We start from the raw sequence: 16,898 nt of genomic DNA, 5'->3' as shown, positions 1-16,898 counted from the left end.
AATATCAAATCAACAAGTTTAACAAAAATTAACAGTGTTAACAGTTAGACCTAAATTTTGAAATCTAAAATATAAATGGACTAAATTCTTAAAAATAAAAGTAGAAAGACTAAATTCTAAAATTATGAAAAATATAAAACTTATGACATATTTTAACTTTTTTAGCTAACTTATTGTAAATTTTATTTTTGGGTTAGTGTACTATTTAGGGCCTTAACTTGATAAGTCTTTCCACATCAGGACTTGGATTTTTTGGTACAAGTTAGCTCTCGAATTTTGGGGTTTAAATTTTTTTTTATTCAAATTGATTTTTTAATTTGACAATTGTTTTCACATTGAGCTCGAACTAGAGTTGTTCAAGGGTCAAGTTGGGTAGGGTCAATTAAAATTTAAGCCCATTTTCTAGGCTTGGGCCCCACTCAAAAAATGGGCTTAAAATTTTACAAAAGCTTGGCTCGGATAAAAAATGTTAAAAACCCAAGTCTGACTCGATCCACCCGTATTAAAATTTTTTATATTATTTTTTATATAAAAATAAATTTAAAAAATAATACATCAAATAACATTGAAAACATTAAAACAAACGTTTAGTAACAAATGGAAAAAAAAATTAAAAAATATATACTTAAATGACACTAAGACAAATGCAACTTAGCTAGCAAATTTAATAATAAAATAAGAGTTATATAATACCCAATTAATAACAATAAAATATTAACAATATAATAACGAAACGATAACAAATAAGAGTTAAAAAAGAACGTAGCTTGGAGGATTGGTAACGTCATGGTGTAAAATTTTGGATAGACTATTGGTTTAGGGACTTTGGTCCGTTGATCGATTATTGCACTCAAATGGCGCATTCGTTCCCTAAAGCCATAGTCTTTGGGATGGTAACAATTGAAGGGGATTGGAACTGGTATTGTTTTATTGGTGAACTTCCATTGGAGATTGTACATTACTTTGTTGTATTTAGTCCATCTTTAGAAGCAAAAGGCAATGATATTTGTATGTGGAAAGTCTCAGAATCAGGCAATTATATTGTGTCAAGGGGTTATAAATCCATCTAGCAAGATATGTGGCCTGATGCGAACGATAAATAGAAAGCTATTTGGAGAGTTAAGGTACCACATCAGATAAGGCAATTCCTCTTCTTGTATTTACGTGGTCGACTGTTAACTAACAAAGAAAGATGTCGTCATCATTTAACGAATGATAGCTTGTGTCGAATATGTGGTAATGTGTTGGAATCAATTGAGCATGTTTCAAAAGAGTGCCCAATGGCGCAAGCTGTCTGAAAAAGACTAGACCTAATGATACTTCAATAGAATTTCTTTACTGATAATTTTGAGTTATGGCTACATAACGAGAATGTCCACAAGTGGAATTATTTAAACTTCACACGGATGGTGGAGTTGATGTGAATTTTAAAAACGCAACGGTAAATAGCTTGAATGACAATTGGATTTTAGGATATGATCGGAATATGAGAATTAATTTAATTTTAGATGCTGAACTACAAATGATTATTAATGGGATCAACAAACGGATAATTCAATAATGGGATCCGGAAGCACTAGATTACCATTACTAGTAATAGAAGCCCAAGGATGGACGAGGAAGAACTGATAAATTAAAAATAGACACGTGTCACGAACAGTGAATATGACGGTTGATGCTCTAATCAAAGTGGCTAGAAGGTGCATATCGGGATTTCATCTTTTTTCTCAACCGCTGCTGCAGGTGCAAGCTGTTCTAGACCATGTGGTTGAGCTTGTTACTCAACTTCTAAAAAAAAAACGAAGAAGCCACCATTTAAAATAGAATTAATTTCGTAAAATATATATTAATCGTTTATTCATTCAGACACTTTTGTCGGAAAAGGGAAAAACAAAATTCTCCCCGACAGTTTCATCGTTGATTTAATTGGAAAGTCCAAAATTGACCTTCCATTGATACAAACTTCACAACTTCATCCTTATTTTCTTCACTCATTAACCAAAAGAATTCAAATTACTTTCCACGTGGCATTTTATAAAATAAACTGAAGAATTAAGAACCACTGGCAATAATAATCATCAATCAAAATTCCTGTAAACTGTATTGAAACAGCTAAGAACACAACCAAAAGTTTTCATTAACACCAAATATAAATCATACTAAATTAATTACCTTTTAATTTATAGCCATAAAATAAAACCAAACCATTTATCATTGGTCAACGAAGTTTGACGACAAAGATTTGAATCTTCAACCCCTTTATATACTTTTCCTCATTCACATACCATGTAAACGTAAAATCGTTGTTTTCAAGGCCAAGGTATTAAGCCTTGAATTTTTCATGAAAATTTCTCTTCTTTTTTCTCTTTAATTTCGCTTTTTTTTTTCCTTTTTTTTTTAAATTTTAATTTTTTTTTTCAAATCTGAGTTGGGAAAGGAAGGGAGAACATCAACGCGAGCTTTCCATTTTTCATTCAAGAAAAGGAAAGCTCGTTTTTTTTTTTTTTTTAAATTTTTAAAAGAAAATTCAAATCAAAAGATGGTGACGTTGTTTTCGATCCAATTCCATGAACCTTCATTAACGCTGTTGTTGTTGTTGTTGCTCGTCGTTGTTCCTTTCTCTTCGTCTTTAACCGTCGGGTCGCAACGGAATTTCACGACGATGGCCATCCTATTACCTTCCGAGTCGGCCGACGCATGTGGCAGTTCGCCCCGTCCTTATTCATGTCCCGTCAATTGCTTTAGAACCGATCCCGTTTGCGGTGACGACGGAGTTACCTATTGGTGTGGATGCGCCGATGCTCATTGCTCCGGTGCCAAGGTTGCCAAGATAGGATTCTGCAATGTCGGTAATAATGGCGGAACTGGATCTTTCCCTGGTCAGGCTTTACTTTTGTTGCATATAGTTTGGCTCATTGTTCTAGGCTTCTCTGTTTTCTTTGGCCTAATCTGATTCTCTCCTCTCTTTTTCTTTTTTTTTTCATTTTCTTTATAAGAACGAAGATTTTAATTGAACTTTTTTTAGTCACCATTGATCTCAGTGAAAACGTATACTTCCATTTCCTGCCTTTCACGTCTCTAGCTATTTCAATTTTCTTTTTATCAATTATTTCGAATTTAACATTTTTAAAACCTATAAACAATCAATTTATTCATATCGTATATAATATAACAACTATTATACAGATTTAATCAAATTTTTAAGTTTAACTTGAAATCGAGGATGGGAATCAAACCTCATTGAAGATTTCGAGCGACTCGATACTTTTCCCTCCAACAAAGTTTTTGCTTTAAAATTAAAATTTGATTGCATTTCAACGAATTTTAAGGCTAATAATTCATTTGATTACATTTAAAAGTTGTAAAATGATAAATAAGGATGACACAAATAAGAGCATTTGATAAAGGAAGTAATTTTTGAACTAACATGGTTAGATATGTCATTGTATATATCTCATTTCCAATTAGAAAAATGTTACTTATCTTTTGATTTTAGAAGTTTTAGCTCAATAAATTGTAAGAGACTTTTATTCACGAAATACTATAATTAGAGAATTTGACTATCTAATCCTCTACTTGTGCTCAAATCAGCTAAAAGACCCAAAACTCTGTATCAAATTCTTATTAGATTCGGTGTTTAGAACCATAAGCAAAAGAAATGGAATTGAATTGCTTTTATCAAATAATCATCTTTGTATTAAGTAGATACAATGACACAGAAATACAGTTCTTTTTCTTCTAGGAGCCTGTTTTATAGCTCGGTGGAGAGACGTTTAGACGAGAACCGTTGGCAGAAACATCACTAAAACTGGGCTTTTGTACATGGTGAGAACTTGAGCAACCATGTTGTAGAACGAGGAAGCAACATCGTTGTTACCCTATCAATGGGCATAAAGGACAAGTTCAATAAGCATCGATATGTCCTCAGATACATCCCTTTCACGTCCTTGACGATGTTACTGAAAGCTTGAATGTACTGCTCTACGATCCTTGAACTTGTTGCCTATAAAATAAGCCATAATTTTGAGATCTTATTTTTCTACTCGGCAATGAGCACGACATTGGTACCTCTCGTCTCGTCTACAAATGATTTTGGCCTTAAAACAGTTTATGATTCATTTAAATGACAAATGCTATATATTACAGCATATAACAATACATAGAACAGATCAGTATGTCCTACAATTGAACCGAGCTTTAAACGGTAAGTCATCAGTATGTTCCCTCTATCTGCAAAATCCAGAGAACTAATGAGGCATTAAATCTTTTTACTAGCGCAAACACCGGGAATGGAGATCTCCTCAGCAATACCTATTTGACATTTACATTTATCTAAACGAGGCCAACATGTTTACGGAACTCCTATATGCAACCAGATAAAAGTAATCACCTATATCAAAGCCAATTATGATTAATATAAAGCCCAATCATTTGTTTAACATAAGGACCAGTTACAAGTTGATATCACTTACCTTGTGCTCAGTTAACCTGATTCATTCTTGTAGCCTCAGATGCTAAGATCACAGCGTTTTTCATACCATCAGAAATGTTTATGTTGGTCTGTCTTTCTCATGTTGTCTAAATCAACCGTAAAAGAAGTTGATATGGTGCCACTAGACACTACTGCATTACCTTTGGATTCAAGAACCTGAGCTCTCTCCACGAGACGAAGATATATCCCCTGGGATGGCAGGGAAGTTGAGTATATGAACTATGCATGGTGAACACGGAAAATGACCTGAGCTGAAAATATTGGCTAAACCCTACTCGCTTATCTAATAACAGAGACAATGAACGCTGAGTCTTTTGCAGCCACATTGATGGCCTCTTGCAACAGTCGTGCGCTGCAATTCGAGTATGATATGAGATTGATGCAGTATCGTTCCAAACACTTTGGCACTTTCCCAATTACTTGTTGGTGGAAAATTGTCGCGTACATTTAACAAACATTAGGCATAAATTTGTCGACATGTCATACAGGACAAAACAAGCTTTGACGCTGAGATTAATCATGGAACCTTTAGTCAACACATCAAATAAGCTACTATATGTTATACAGTTTTCAACTTGACACCAAAGGCAGGCATCATTGAAGACATACCTTAGCATTCATTAGATGCAAGTTAATCAAATGGTGAATGAAAAAACAATCATAATACATTCCACACAAAGTGAAAACAACATCCTTATAACCAAGAGAAAGTCACAAAGACTCACATTTACAGCTTATCTAAAGAGACAAAGGATTCACAGAGAGCCTTGACCTATGTCGTCTTCTGATTTACAGTTTAAGACTAATCCTATTCGGACCGAGATGGTATTCAAGTAAATTTCTCCCTCTCGATTGAGGACCACTAGAAGATTCCAACTCAGTCTAAATGCCCGGAGAAGAATTGCCAACAACCTATTGATACTTGACCCAATATTGATAGAGTCAGACTTGCAATATAAACTCAATTCATTTCTACAGTGGGTTGATTCATGAAAGTTAAATATGTTAAATTTCAATAATAACAATAATAATAAAGCATGGGAGAAACAAAGAAGGAAAACGAACCACAATTTTTTCATTGAGAGTATCCCTCTCTTCGATCCACTAGAATTGATGAACGGTAAAGCCCTTTTAAAACCCATTGAATTGGGGGAAAACCCAGAATCTTTTCTGCATGTTCTGGCAGTACAATGAAATGATTATTCAGATTTGATTAAAAAAATAAATTTATTTTATTCTTTTAATATGGGTAAGTGAAATTCAGGGGTGGGCAGAGTTGAGGTTCCAATCTCCAGTTGTTTAGGTCTGTTCAAATGATCTAAAATAATAATTATTTAAATTTAATTATAAATTTATATAAATATTGAATATAGAATTATTTTTATTAATTAAGCCAATAGATATTGAAATTATAAATGCAAGTTCAACCCAAAGTCTCACAACCTCATCATCACCTCTACTCTTATATTAAAATTTAACATAAATATTAAACTTATTTTTATTACATAAATAAATTTAATTAATGATTGGTCATATCACTCATACTATAAATTTTAATCCATCATATTCAAATCAAATAAATTATTGAAATTTTATAAAAAATTTAAAAAATATTTTCAATTCAATCAATTGTTACCTTGTTTCAAACAGATTTTCAATCTCATTGGTCCGATCGATTGGTCTAAATCAATTATGAAAACACCAGTAAAACATACTGTAATACCCCATACCTGTACCTGAGACCGGGATAGGATACGAGGCATTACCGAAATTTTCAGCATAATTTCATTTAATTTATATTATTTAATATTCATGTTTCATGTTTCATGTAACATCCTTTTCATATATTCAATTCAAAATATCATATAAAATACGATACAATACTTAAATTGTTATATTTACATGCTCATTCAGGGTATCCGAACCTACCTGACTAAATTGCAGAAATACCAAGATTTAGGGGCATATTGGTAATTTACCATTTTCCCAAATTTCACCCAATCTTAAATTGATAATTTCATTCAATTTATTAATTTAGATAATAAAACAATTTATTCCCTTCAATTTAGTCATTTTTGATATTTTTACAAAATTACCCCTTAAAGTTTTACTTTTATTCAATTTAGTCCATGAGCTTAAAACATGCAAATTAGCCATGCTAATTGAATATTCATATATATTTTTCCTCCTCCTCCTCTCCATTCCACATCCTTGATGTATATAACATTCTTGTAAGTACGATTTCACAATTTACTTATTAATGCTCACATCAAGCTGTTCACAAGAGTCATAGTCACTCAATTATTTATAATTCGAGCTACAGAGCTCAAAATTAAGATCCGTAAATTTTCCCTGAAACTAGACTCACATATCATTCCACCATAAAATTTTCAGAATTTTTGGTTTAACCAATTAGTACAGTTTATTCATTTAAGTTTCCCCTGTTTCACTATCCACAGTTCTGACCTCTCTTCACTAAAAATTAATTATATCACAGTACAAAACTCGAATAATGTTCCCATTAATTTCTATTGAAAATAGACTCATTAAGAATTCTAAGCATATAAATTTGAGGCTCTAATTAATTTTCTCCAATTTTTAGTGATTTTCCAAAGGCAAAATAGGAGAACCCGAATTCATTCTAACCTTGTCTCACAAAATTCATTATATTTCATAATTTACAAATCCATTACTTACACCGTTTCTTCTATGAAAAACTAAACTCAATAAGCTTTAATTTAATATTTTATTCATCTTCTAATTCGATTTCTACAATTTATGGTAATTTTTCAAAGTTAGTCTACTGCTGCTGTCCAATATTGTTTTAGTTCAAGATGTTTATTACCATTTTTCCTCTAAATTTCACAGGTCATACAATTCAGTCCTTGCTCAATTAGCCCATCTATTAAGCTAATTTTTCTCAATTAACATTTTGTTCCATCATTCTAAACTATTACACAACCTTTGAAAATCAGAAATTCAACACTAAACCTTAATTCACAACTTTTTCACAATTAGGTCCTAAAATCAATTTCTATTGAAATTACTTGATAAAATCATCAAACAACAAAATCAAAGCTTCAAATTCATTTTATTTCATCATAAACAGCTAACACTTATCAATGATAGCTTTTAGTTTTGTTCATAAAATCAAAAACTAATGAATTAAACACTTGGACCTAATTGTAAAAGTCACAAAAACATAAAAATCTCAAAGAAAAGGGCAAGAATTGAACTCACATATGTCTTAGTATGAAAAACCAGCAGCTTTCAGACCTCTCATGGCGTTTTTGCTGAAGAAAAATGATGATATCTCTAGATTTTTCAAATTTGTCTTGTTTTATATGTTTAATTTGCAAAATTTCCCATTTTGCCCTTGTTTCTCCTTGTCTTTTTTGCTGATTTTCTTGCCCAACCGTCCAGCCCATACAATTTGGGTCCAATTTCCTTTTAAATCCCTCCTTTTTAATCACTTAAACTATTTAATCACAATTTAATAAATTTTGCACTATTTTCAATTTAGTCCTTTTTAATTAATTGACTAATCAAACGTTAAAATTTTCTAACGAAACTTTAATACTAACTTAATAACACTCCATAAATATTTATAAAAATATTTATGGCTCGGTTTATAAATTCCAGGTCTCGATACCTCATTTTTAACCAAATTTACCTGATTAATTCTTTTAAAATCGCAAAATTCACTAATTAAAAATAATTCTTTTAAGTTCGCGCTTGGCCTATAATTATTATTTGTTAAAATTTCTAAACTTACTCGTTGGATTTAGTGATCTCGAATCACTGTTTCCGACACCACTGAAAAATTTGGCTGTTACAACTCTCCCCCCCTTCAGGGATTTTCGTCCCCGAAAATCTTACCAGAAAAGTTTGCTTTCAATTCTAATGAAAAACTTCCATAAAATTTCTCAGAATCACAACCGGATTAATCTCAAACACCTCTTCCCAATAACCTTTAGACTGTAGCATACAGTGTCGGAGCATATCATCAAAATCTCACTTATTCCCTCATAATTACAACTCTAGTAAGGGGGTGAGGTCGTAAAGCCTCTAATTTAACTCTCATAACTACACACATATGACTTGACATTCATATATAACATCATCGTTTTCACATAATTCACTTCAAGAAAATTTTTACACTTATATAGTCTATCAATATTTTCTGCCATCGACAATTTCAAACAATGAATTCACTTAGTTTAGCTCAATATCAACAATTAATCAATTTCAATCTTTTAAGTCCATTTATCACTTACCTTTCTTAATCAATTTAGGGAACCATTTCGGAATTGAGTACTTCGTTTTCATCATGCGATAGTAAAACTATGGTCTTGTACATAGTCACATATCACACACCGTACCCATAGCCCAGCCATGGTCTTACACGAATCACATATCACACTGATGCCATATCCCAGATATGGTCTTATATGGAAGCACGTAATTACATACCTCTGATGCCATAGCTCAGCTATGGTCTTACACAGATCATATATCACATTGATGCCATGGTCCAACAATGGTCTTTTCCGTCAATTCGTCTTAGCCACTGAACGAAAGTACTCAAATCCGTTGTTCCACTTAATTTGTACTTTTATTCAAATATCATTTTACAACTATCACAGTTTAATGACATTCATATGCAATAATATACTATATCATTCATGAAATTTTCATATCACGACATTAAATTTAGTCATATGAACTTACTAATCATACTTATTCAACCAAGTGTACATAAACACACACTTATTCAGTTTTGAATAAAATTTACTTAATCAAACATGTTGGGCACATAACATCGTAGACATGCCAAACAGACACGGATAGTCTTATCATAATAGACATAGTCATCATAAACCAAAGAACATACTTTAAGGATAAATCATGATCGATAATTTACGAAATAAGAGTGATAGGAAAATTGAGATAAAGAACTCCAAAATACGATACCATACCAGAAATTCGAGAACATAACTCATACGAAAATAATAATAAATATCCAAATGATTTCTCAGAGAAAATCGGAAGAGACAGAAGAATAGACTCATGTAAGTTTCACCATCGACTTCTTTTTCCAAACATAATAGAATTGAATCTCATATGGAGTGATAGGGATTTAACACTTAATAATAATAAATAATTTGAATTCTAATAATATAATCATATGTTGAGTATGTTTGTACTCAAGTGGTATTACCATAATTCAAATTATAAATACTATAATAAATAATAGACATCAAACATGTAACAATATAAGTCATATGTGTTAATTATGCTTTAATTTCATATCTCGCAATAGTCTTTCATCAAATGGCATCATATATCATCTATATTATCTTTAATCAATTCATGAACCTTTGGTTCAAGCTTTCAATCTCATATCTCTACTTGATTCACAATTCACATTTCTTTTCATAATTCCACTTTTCACACTTTCAATAGTTTATTCGATCAAATTCATTCGATTTCTCATTTCATTTACTCAACCCTATTAACATAACTCGGACTCAGACGGATACACGGATCCAACCAAACACACCGATCGGCACATTGTGCCTAAAAGCGATACGTAGTATCTGATCGATATCGACACATAAGTGCCTAAAACGACACACGAGGTGCACGATCGACACACAAGGTGTCCGAAATACGACACATAAAGTGCCTGATCAGTATAGCCGACAAATCCTGTACACTTCCAGTTCCTATGGCATGCCAATTATATCCGACTAGTCCGACAAGTTAATAGGGAATTCAATTCTCATCTCAATTTCACTTAATATTCATATTTACTCCTATTAACAAGACTCGGATTTTGGCGGATACACGGATTCCATCCAAACACACCAAAATGTCCAACCAAAACACACCAGTATCATATAATCCTCCCAAACACACCAGAATAATATAATCCATCCAAAACACACCGAATAGCACAAAGTGCCTCTTCGATAAATCCAAGGATATAAACATCAACATATCCAAATCTCATCTCCAAATCCTTCTCAAAATCCTATGGCATGCCAACTATATTCGACTCGATCCAGATGCAGTTAATAGGGTATTCAATTCACTTTCCAGTTTCCAATCAATACACATTTCAATTAATCATATATTCATATCAATTTCATCACATTCCCAATCAATAAAATTTTCAAATATAACATATATCCAAAATTCTATTTCCACATCAATCATATATATCCATACAAATTCAATTCAATATTAATACTTACCTTAAAATTTTACTTACTATACACATAAATTTAAATATAACATTTATTCATACCTTTATGAGTTCCGACTCATCATAGTCTACTTTTGCTCATATATTTGAGTATCGCTTTCAACATTATCGTAATTAGCTTGGTTGGGAAAGTATCTCTATCTTTAAGTAAAATAAATCTCATCAGAGTTGGAAGATATTACATTATCTTATCACAAGTTATATAATGGCATGTATTTCTAGACTTCACATATGCTACGTTCGGTCCGAGAACCGACTAAACCTTAGCTCTGATACCATTAAACGTAATACCCCATACCCGTACCTGAGACCGGGATAGGATATGAGGCATTACCGAAATTTTTAGAATAATTTCAATTAATTTATATTATTTAGTATTCATGTTTCGTGTTTCATGTAACATCCTTTTCATATATTCAATTCAAAATATCATATAAAATACGATACAATACTTAAATTGTTATATTTACATGCTCATTCAGGGTATCCGAACCTACCTGACTAAATTGCAGAAATACCAAGATTTAGGGGCATATTGGTAATTTATCATTTTCCCAAATTTTACCCAATCTTAAATTGATAATTTCATTCAATTTATTAATTTAGATAATAAAACAATTTATTCCCTTCAATTTAGTCATTTTTAATTAATTGACTAATCAAACGTTAAAATTTTCTAACGAAACTTTAATACTAACTTAATAACACTCCATAAATATTTATAAAAATATTTATGGCTCGGTTTATAAATTTCAGGTCTCGATACCTCGTTTTCAACCAAATTTACCTGATTAATTCTTTTAAAATCGTAAAATTCACTAATTAAAAATAATTCTTTTAAGTTCGCGCTTGGCCTATAATTATTATTTGTTAAAATTTCTAAACTTACTCGTCGAATTTAGTGATCTCGAATCACTGTTTCCGACACCACTGAAAAATTTAGCTGTTACACATACTCTCTAATTTGATCGATAAATTTACTATGTTCAATATTTTAAAATTAGATCAATAATCAAATTGATCAAATCATTAATTTTCAGTTTAATTGATTCAAAATAAATAAAATTATAAAATTATAAAAAATTAATTTAATCGATTTTTAATAAAATCTGATTTAATTAATTTATATCTACTTACAAATTAATAGATTTTTTATTTTTTTAACTAATACAAATTTTCAATTTAATCTACGGATGCGGAACATTGATTGAGCCCTAGTCTTGCATTCTATAATTTTGCATGCAAAAGCTTTTACTTGTAGATTAAGCAATGAAATGGTAGGATATTTGATTGATTGTTTGGGAACTCAAAAAACCTTGTCTCTGTTGAACACGACAGCTTTGTTGACCGCCGCGCTTAGGACTATGTTCTACTTTATTTATTTTCTTTTTTCGTAAATTACTTTCTTTATTTACCACAAACATTTTGGGCTACTCAATCAAATTGATGATAATAGTGGGCAACTTCTTCAATAAAATAATCTAAAATGCAATATTCGACTCTCGAGATTAAATTTAGATTCAAGTTGTATTAAATTTTAAATAAAAATAAGTTTTTTATTCTATTTTTATTATACACATTAATCAAATTTTATTTAAAAACATTGAGTTTATTATCATTTTATATTAAATGATATGACACTTGTCAAAGAGAAATTTCAATAAAAATCATGTTAAAACAATATTCAAATGGATATCAACTTTCAATTTAATCACATTCATTTTAAATTTATAATTAAAATATTTTTATTTTTTATCGAGTTGTTATACAATTAATTCATAACACAAATGTAATATTGTTTGATAAGCTGAAAAGAGTATGTATTGAGAAATTAAGTATTAAAATTTTTATGTTACTTATTTTCAAACATTTCACATTATTAAACAAAATAAAAATTTTAAATGAAGAATATTTAAAAGACAATATAATATTAAAAATAAAATAATTTTAATTGATAAATATATACTTATTTATTTACCTATCATTTCCAAATTTTTTAATAAAAAATTCTATCAATAATTTTTATTATGAGTTATATAATCACTGAAAATATTACGAATATATAAATATATTAAATAAATTCAAAATAAGTTTTATTGATAACATTGTAGACATAATTATGATATAAAATTAAAAAGAATTCAAAAGAAATTCCATTGTGATTGTCCCTTTAATTATTTACCATAAGAAACAAAAAAACATTCTTCCTTTCAAATCTAACCTGAAAAATGGTTCAGTAATTACCCTTTTCATACTTATTTTCTGTGTGGAATGAATCATTTTCCAGTTACAGTTGTGTGGGTGAAAATTATAATTCACTTCCTTTCACAATCTTCAATTTCAAGTTTCTTAATAAATATTGAACAAATTAATTTATTTTATATTTACATATTGTTTTATTCATTACTAGTCTAATTTTTAAAGTAAACACTTTTTATGAGTTTTAGTATTTTTCAATATGTAAGTCAGGTCAAGTTGGATTTGAGTTGGATTTAAGTATGATATTAATATATTTTATGTTTATTCAAGTTTGACCCAACCTTAAATATGAGCTTAAAATTTTGTTTAAATTACCCTATATTTATAAATAGTTAACCCAAAATCATTTTTTATTTGTTCATATTATTTTTAAAATTAAAATTATATATTAAATTATTTTTATATAATATTTAATGATTTTAGATTTTTATTTATTAAAATTTTATATTTAGTTATCTTAACATTTTTTTAGTATTTGTACTACAATAGATTAAATTTTATGTTTATAAATTACATAATATATTAAAAACAACAAGAATATAAAATATTACAAACTTAAAAGCAGATCAAGTTCAGACCTTAAATGTTTAAATCCAAGTCTAACCTATATTTTAAACGAGCTTATTTTTTTACCTAAACCTTTTAAAATTTCAAATGGGTCTTTGGATTTGGACAAATAATTTGATTCATAAATAAGTTTAGATTAAATTTCATTAAAAATCAAATTAAGAAACCAAAAGAAAAAAAGAAATATCCGAAGCATTTTCATATGTTGCCACGTAGCTCATATATACCCCCACGGTTACGGTAGGAGTCTTTTCTGAGTTTTCTCCACGTAGGAAAAAAAAAAAGCTTATTCCCTACCTTACTCAGGACTCCACTTGGCTTCAATGCTACCTTTAAATTTTCACCAAAATTACGTCCTTGGACAGAAATAAAGAAAAATAAGAGAAAGGGACTCTCGGGGTAATTTTATCGATAATCGAATAAATTTTTAATTTTGATAATAATAAAAAAGGATGAGTGAAAATTTTGATAAAAAATTGTACTCCGACGATAGACTGTCCATGCAGGCTTGGTCCTCAAATTATACGAGAGTGCAGTCATCCAGAGTCTAAAATTAAAAAGGACTCAAAATTATTCTTTTAATTTTTAATATGATAAAATAATTTTAAATTAAAATAAATTAATTGAATATTTAAGGCTTTTAATTTTCACTATAAATACTTTATGGACTCCAAAACTTTTTAATTTTTATTGTATTATATTTTATAATTTTTAAAAAAGTGCAATTTATTTTTCGTCTAAAATCTTAAAAATGTCAAAAAGAAATTTATGTGCACGTTATATCCATTTTTTCTTTTATCTTTGAATTTAAATTTCGTTAAAACGTGATAATTTAAAAATTTTACTACCTTATTATTTAAAAGAACGGTAATAAAAACATAAAACACAACATAAGGGCAAAAAAATAGATTAGCTGACAAGTAAGTACGCGGAATATCCGAGTTGAAACGCGGGCACAACTGAAATTGAAAAAAAAAAAAATAATCGGTAACTTTTTAAGTGGTTTCCTTTATAATATATGCCCAATAAAAATGGCCTATGGGGACATCTTCCTTTTCGCTTAAACTCTTTCAAATCCAAATACTAATTCGCCCTGAATCTTCTTCCTTTTAGGGTTTCAAACGATCCTTTATGCTTTGAATCTCCTCCTCCTTTTTGGGTTTCAAACGATCCTTTATTTGGGGGATTAACAGCAGTTTACCATGGCTGTTATCTCACTGAATTCACTGCCAATCGGAATCAGATTCCGACCAACGGACGAGGAGTTAATCGATTTTTACTTGCGAGCTAAAGTGAACGGGAAAAGGAAAGATGAGATCGGGGTTATACGGGAAGTTGATGTTTGTAAATGCGAACCGTGGGATTTGCCTCATTTGTCTGCTGTAAAGGCTCGTGACCCGGAATGGTTTTTCTTTTGCCCACTGGACCGGAAGTATCCGAATGGAAACCGGCTTAATAGGGCTACCGAGGCGGGTTATTGGAAGGCTACGGGTAAGGATAGAAAGATAAAGTCTGGGTCTTGCTTGATTGGCATGAAGAAAACTTTGGTGTTTTATACGGGTCGGGCTCCTAAAGGGAAGCGAACTAATTGGGTTATGCATGAGTACCGTACTACTCTTGATGAACTTGATGGAACCAAGCCTGGACAGGTTCGATTACTGGGTCTTTCTTAATTCTTTTGATTGTTATGTTTTTTTTTTTAATTCAGAATTTGATGGGTTAATTTGTTTTGTTGTGTAGAATCCTTTTGTAATTTGTCGTTTGTTCAAGAAACAAGATGAGACTATTGAAGATATTAATGGTGATGATGTTGATCCTGGGGCCTCTTCTCATACGGAAGAGGTGCAATCGGAGTTCGACGGGCCTTCGGTGGAAGGAGGAGCCGGAAAAGTTCCCGACGGAGGAGCCGGAAAAGTTCCCGACGAAACTCGGCCTGTGGGTTTATGTAATGAAGCCGTTGCACCTATATTTGACTGCAACAACGATGGGTTTAATGCTTGTGAACTGGAAGAAACGGCACCTGCACAGGTGAGAAAATGGAACTGGATTTGGATTTGGGTTTTGCAATCATTGCTGTAGTGCTTATGTGGTTTGATGTGGTTTTCAGGTGGATCTACTTGGAGAAGCTTTGTTTCAAATTTGTGATCCAATGATGGAGCCATTGGATTGGAAGCTTTTTTCACCATTGCATTCGCAGATCGAAGCCGAGGGGGCACCTTGGATGTTTGACCATGTCGGGAACAGTTTTGGTGGGGTGAAGTTCGAGCATGGCACAAACGAAAATGATGCTGAATTCATGAACTCTATCCTGAATAATTCGGATGACTATTACAGCGACGACTCAAGCAGTCGAAGGAATTCAGTTATTGAAACCGAGACCCCAAAGTCAATGGCCTTTGGTACAAATGGTGGATTGTATTGCAAACCTGATGCTGAACCGGCTCGAGTATTGGTGAGTAGTAGAACCAAGCTTGTTACATATTTGTTTACTGTCTCAATATTCATTGAAATCATGAAATGCCTCATTGAACTCCTATTCAAAATTCATACAGCCTGGGACTGGAACTGCCAACGGAGGAGCATTCTATAATGTGCTAAATAGCAATGGAGAACCAAGCAACCATGTGAACACAGCTTGTAACGTCGACACTGCACCTACCATCAGGATTCGATCTCGTGCTCATCGAATTCAGCCAGACACAGAGAACTTCGACACACAGGGTATTGCATCGAGAAGGTGTAAACTTGTGGTCCATTCACCTCGCTTTGAAGAGAAAGAACATGACTCGAAACCCATCCTTACGAAGGTGAGAAATTTGTAAACTATGACATAGTGTTAAGCCATTGCCAAATCCAGATATTTGGGCATTAATAGAGTTGTCTTTTACAGGGTGTAAAAGCCATGGAAGAGTATATCAGTGTTGGCAACGATGCTGCTCGAAGGACCATGGACGAACCCCAGATTTTTGAGACAAGCAAAAGAGATGTTTTGAGGTCGAAGAGCAAGATTCCAGTCTCTGAAGCGGTTTCATATCGATGTTTGAAGAGGTTTTCAGCTCGTCGCCAGCATAAGCCGTTCAGTGTTATTATGTTTCGGGTCGTTGCTGTAATGTTAATCTTGTTTGTAGCTTTGGTTAGCACATTGAATGTTTTGTAATTTGATGCTGTTTTTGTGTTGATTTTTTGTTAGTAATTAAACTATTAATCATATTTACAATATTGATATATGCAAATTAATTAATTCGAGTTAAAACAAAATTAAGATTTACTTAACTGATTCCCAATAAAATGCAATTTATTAATTGATTC

At 31.3% G+C, this 16,898-nt stretch overlaps 2 protein-coding genes and 1 long non-coding RNA gene across 4 annotated transcripts; 2 read left to right on the top strand and 1 right to left on the bottom strand.

The window, feature by feature from the left end:
* Positions 1-2,086: 2,086 nt before the first annotated feature.
* LOC108455113 (uncharacterized) lies at positions 2,087-3,047 on the top strand. Its single transcript, XM_017753722.2, has one exon. The coding sequence runs from the start codon at positions 2,540-2,542 to the stop codon at positions 2,951-2,953; it is 414 nt and encodes a 137-aa protein (XP_017609211.1). The 5' UTR covers positions 2,087-2,539; the 3' UTR covers positions 2,954-3,047.
* Positions 3,048-3,673: 626 nt separating this feature from the next.
* On the bottom strand, positions 3,674-5,792 carry LOC128284307 (uncharacterized). Of its 2 annotated transcripts, XR_008274701.1 has the most exons (3): positions 5,558-5,792; positions 4,473-5,404; positions 3,674-4,390 (listed from the first exon to the last, which is right to left on the bottom strand). It is a non-coding gene; the product is annotated as an uncharacterized LOC128284307 (long non-coding RNA). The 2 variants fall into 2 exon arrangements; XR_008274700.1 differs by having other exon boundaries at positions 4,473-5,792.
* Positions 5,793-14,546: 8,754 nt separating this feature from the next.
* On the top strand, positions 14,547-16,847 carry LOC108454029 (NAC domain-containing protein 91-like). The gene is made up of 5 exons (XM_017752320.2): positions 14,547-15,238; positions 15,330-15,617; positions 15,697-16,041; positions 16,142-16,396; positions 16,480-16,847. The coding sequence occupies exons 1-5, from the start codon at positions 14,792-14,794 to the stop codon at positions 16,744-16,746; spliced, it is 1,602 nt and encodes a 533-aa protein (XP_017607809.1). The 5' UTR covers positions 14,547-14,791; the 3' UTR covers positions 16,747-16,847.
* The last annotated feature ends 51 nt before the right edge of the window (positions 16,848-16,898 follow it).

The sequence above is a fragment of the Gossypium arboreum genome, chromosome 11 (genome assembly GCF_025698485.1).
Source record: "Gossypium arboreum isolate Shixiya-1 chromosome 11, ASM2569848v2, whole genome shotgun sequence".
In the NCBI taxonomy this organism is placed as follows: Eukaryota; Viridiplantae; Streptophyta; class Magnoliopsida; order Malvales; family Malvaceae; genus Gossypium; species Gossypium arboreum.
The sequence above is the reverse complement of the archived record's forward strand: the minus strand, read 5'-3'. Positions and strand labels throughout refer to the sequence as shown.

Excerpts from the sequence above, each read along its gene's own strand:
- LOC108455113 (XM_017753722.2), top strand. The coding sequence starts at position 2,540 with ATGGTGACGTTGTTTTCGATCCAATTCCATGAACCTTCATTAACGCTG.
- LOC108454029 (XM_017752320.2), top strand. The coding sequence starts at position 14,792 with ATGGCTGTTATCTCACTGAATTCACTGCCAATCGGAATCAGATTCCGA. Across the intron at positions 15,239-15,329 it reads ATGGAACCAAGCCTGGACAG|AATCCTTTTGTAATTTGTCG; the intron begins GTTCGATTACTG and ends TTTGTTGTGTAG. Across the intron at positions 15,618-15,696 it reads AAGAAACGGCACCTGCACAG|GTGGATCTACTTGGAGAAGC; the intron begins GTGAGAAAATGG and ends TGTGGTTTTCAG.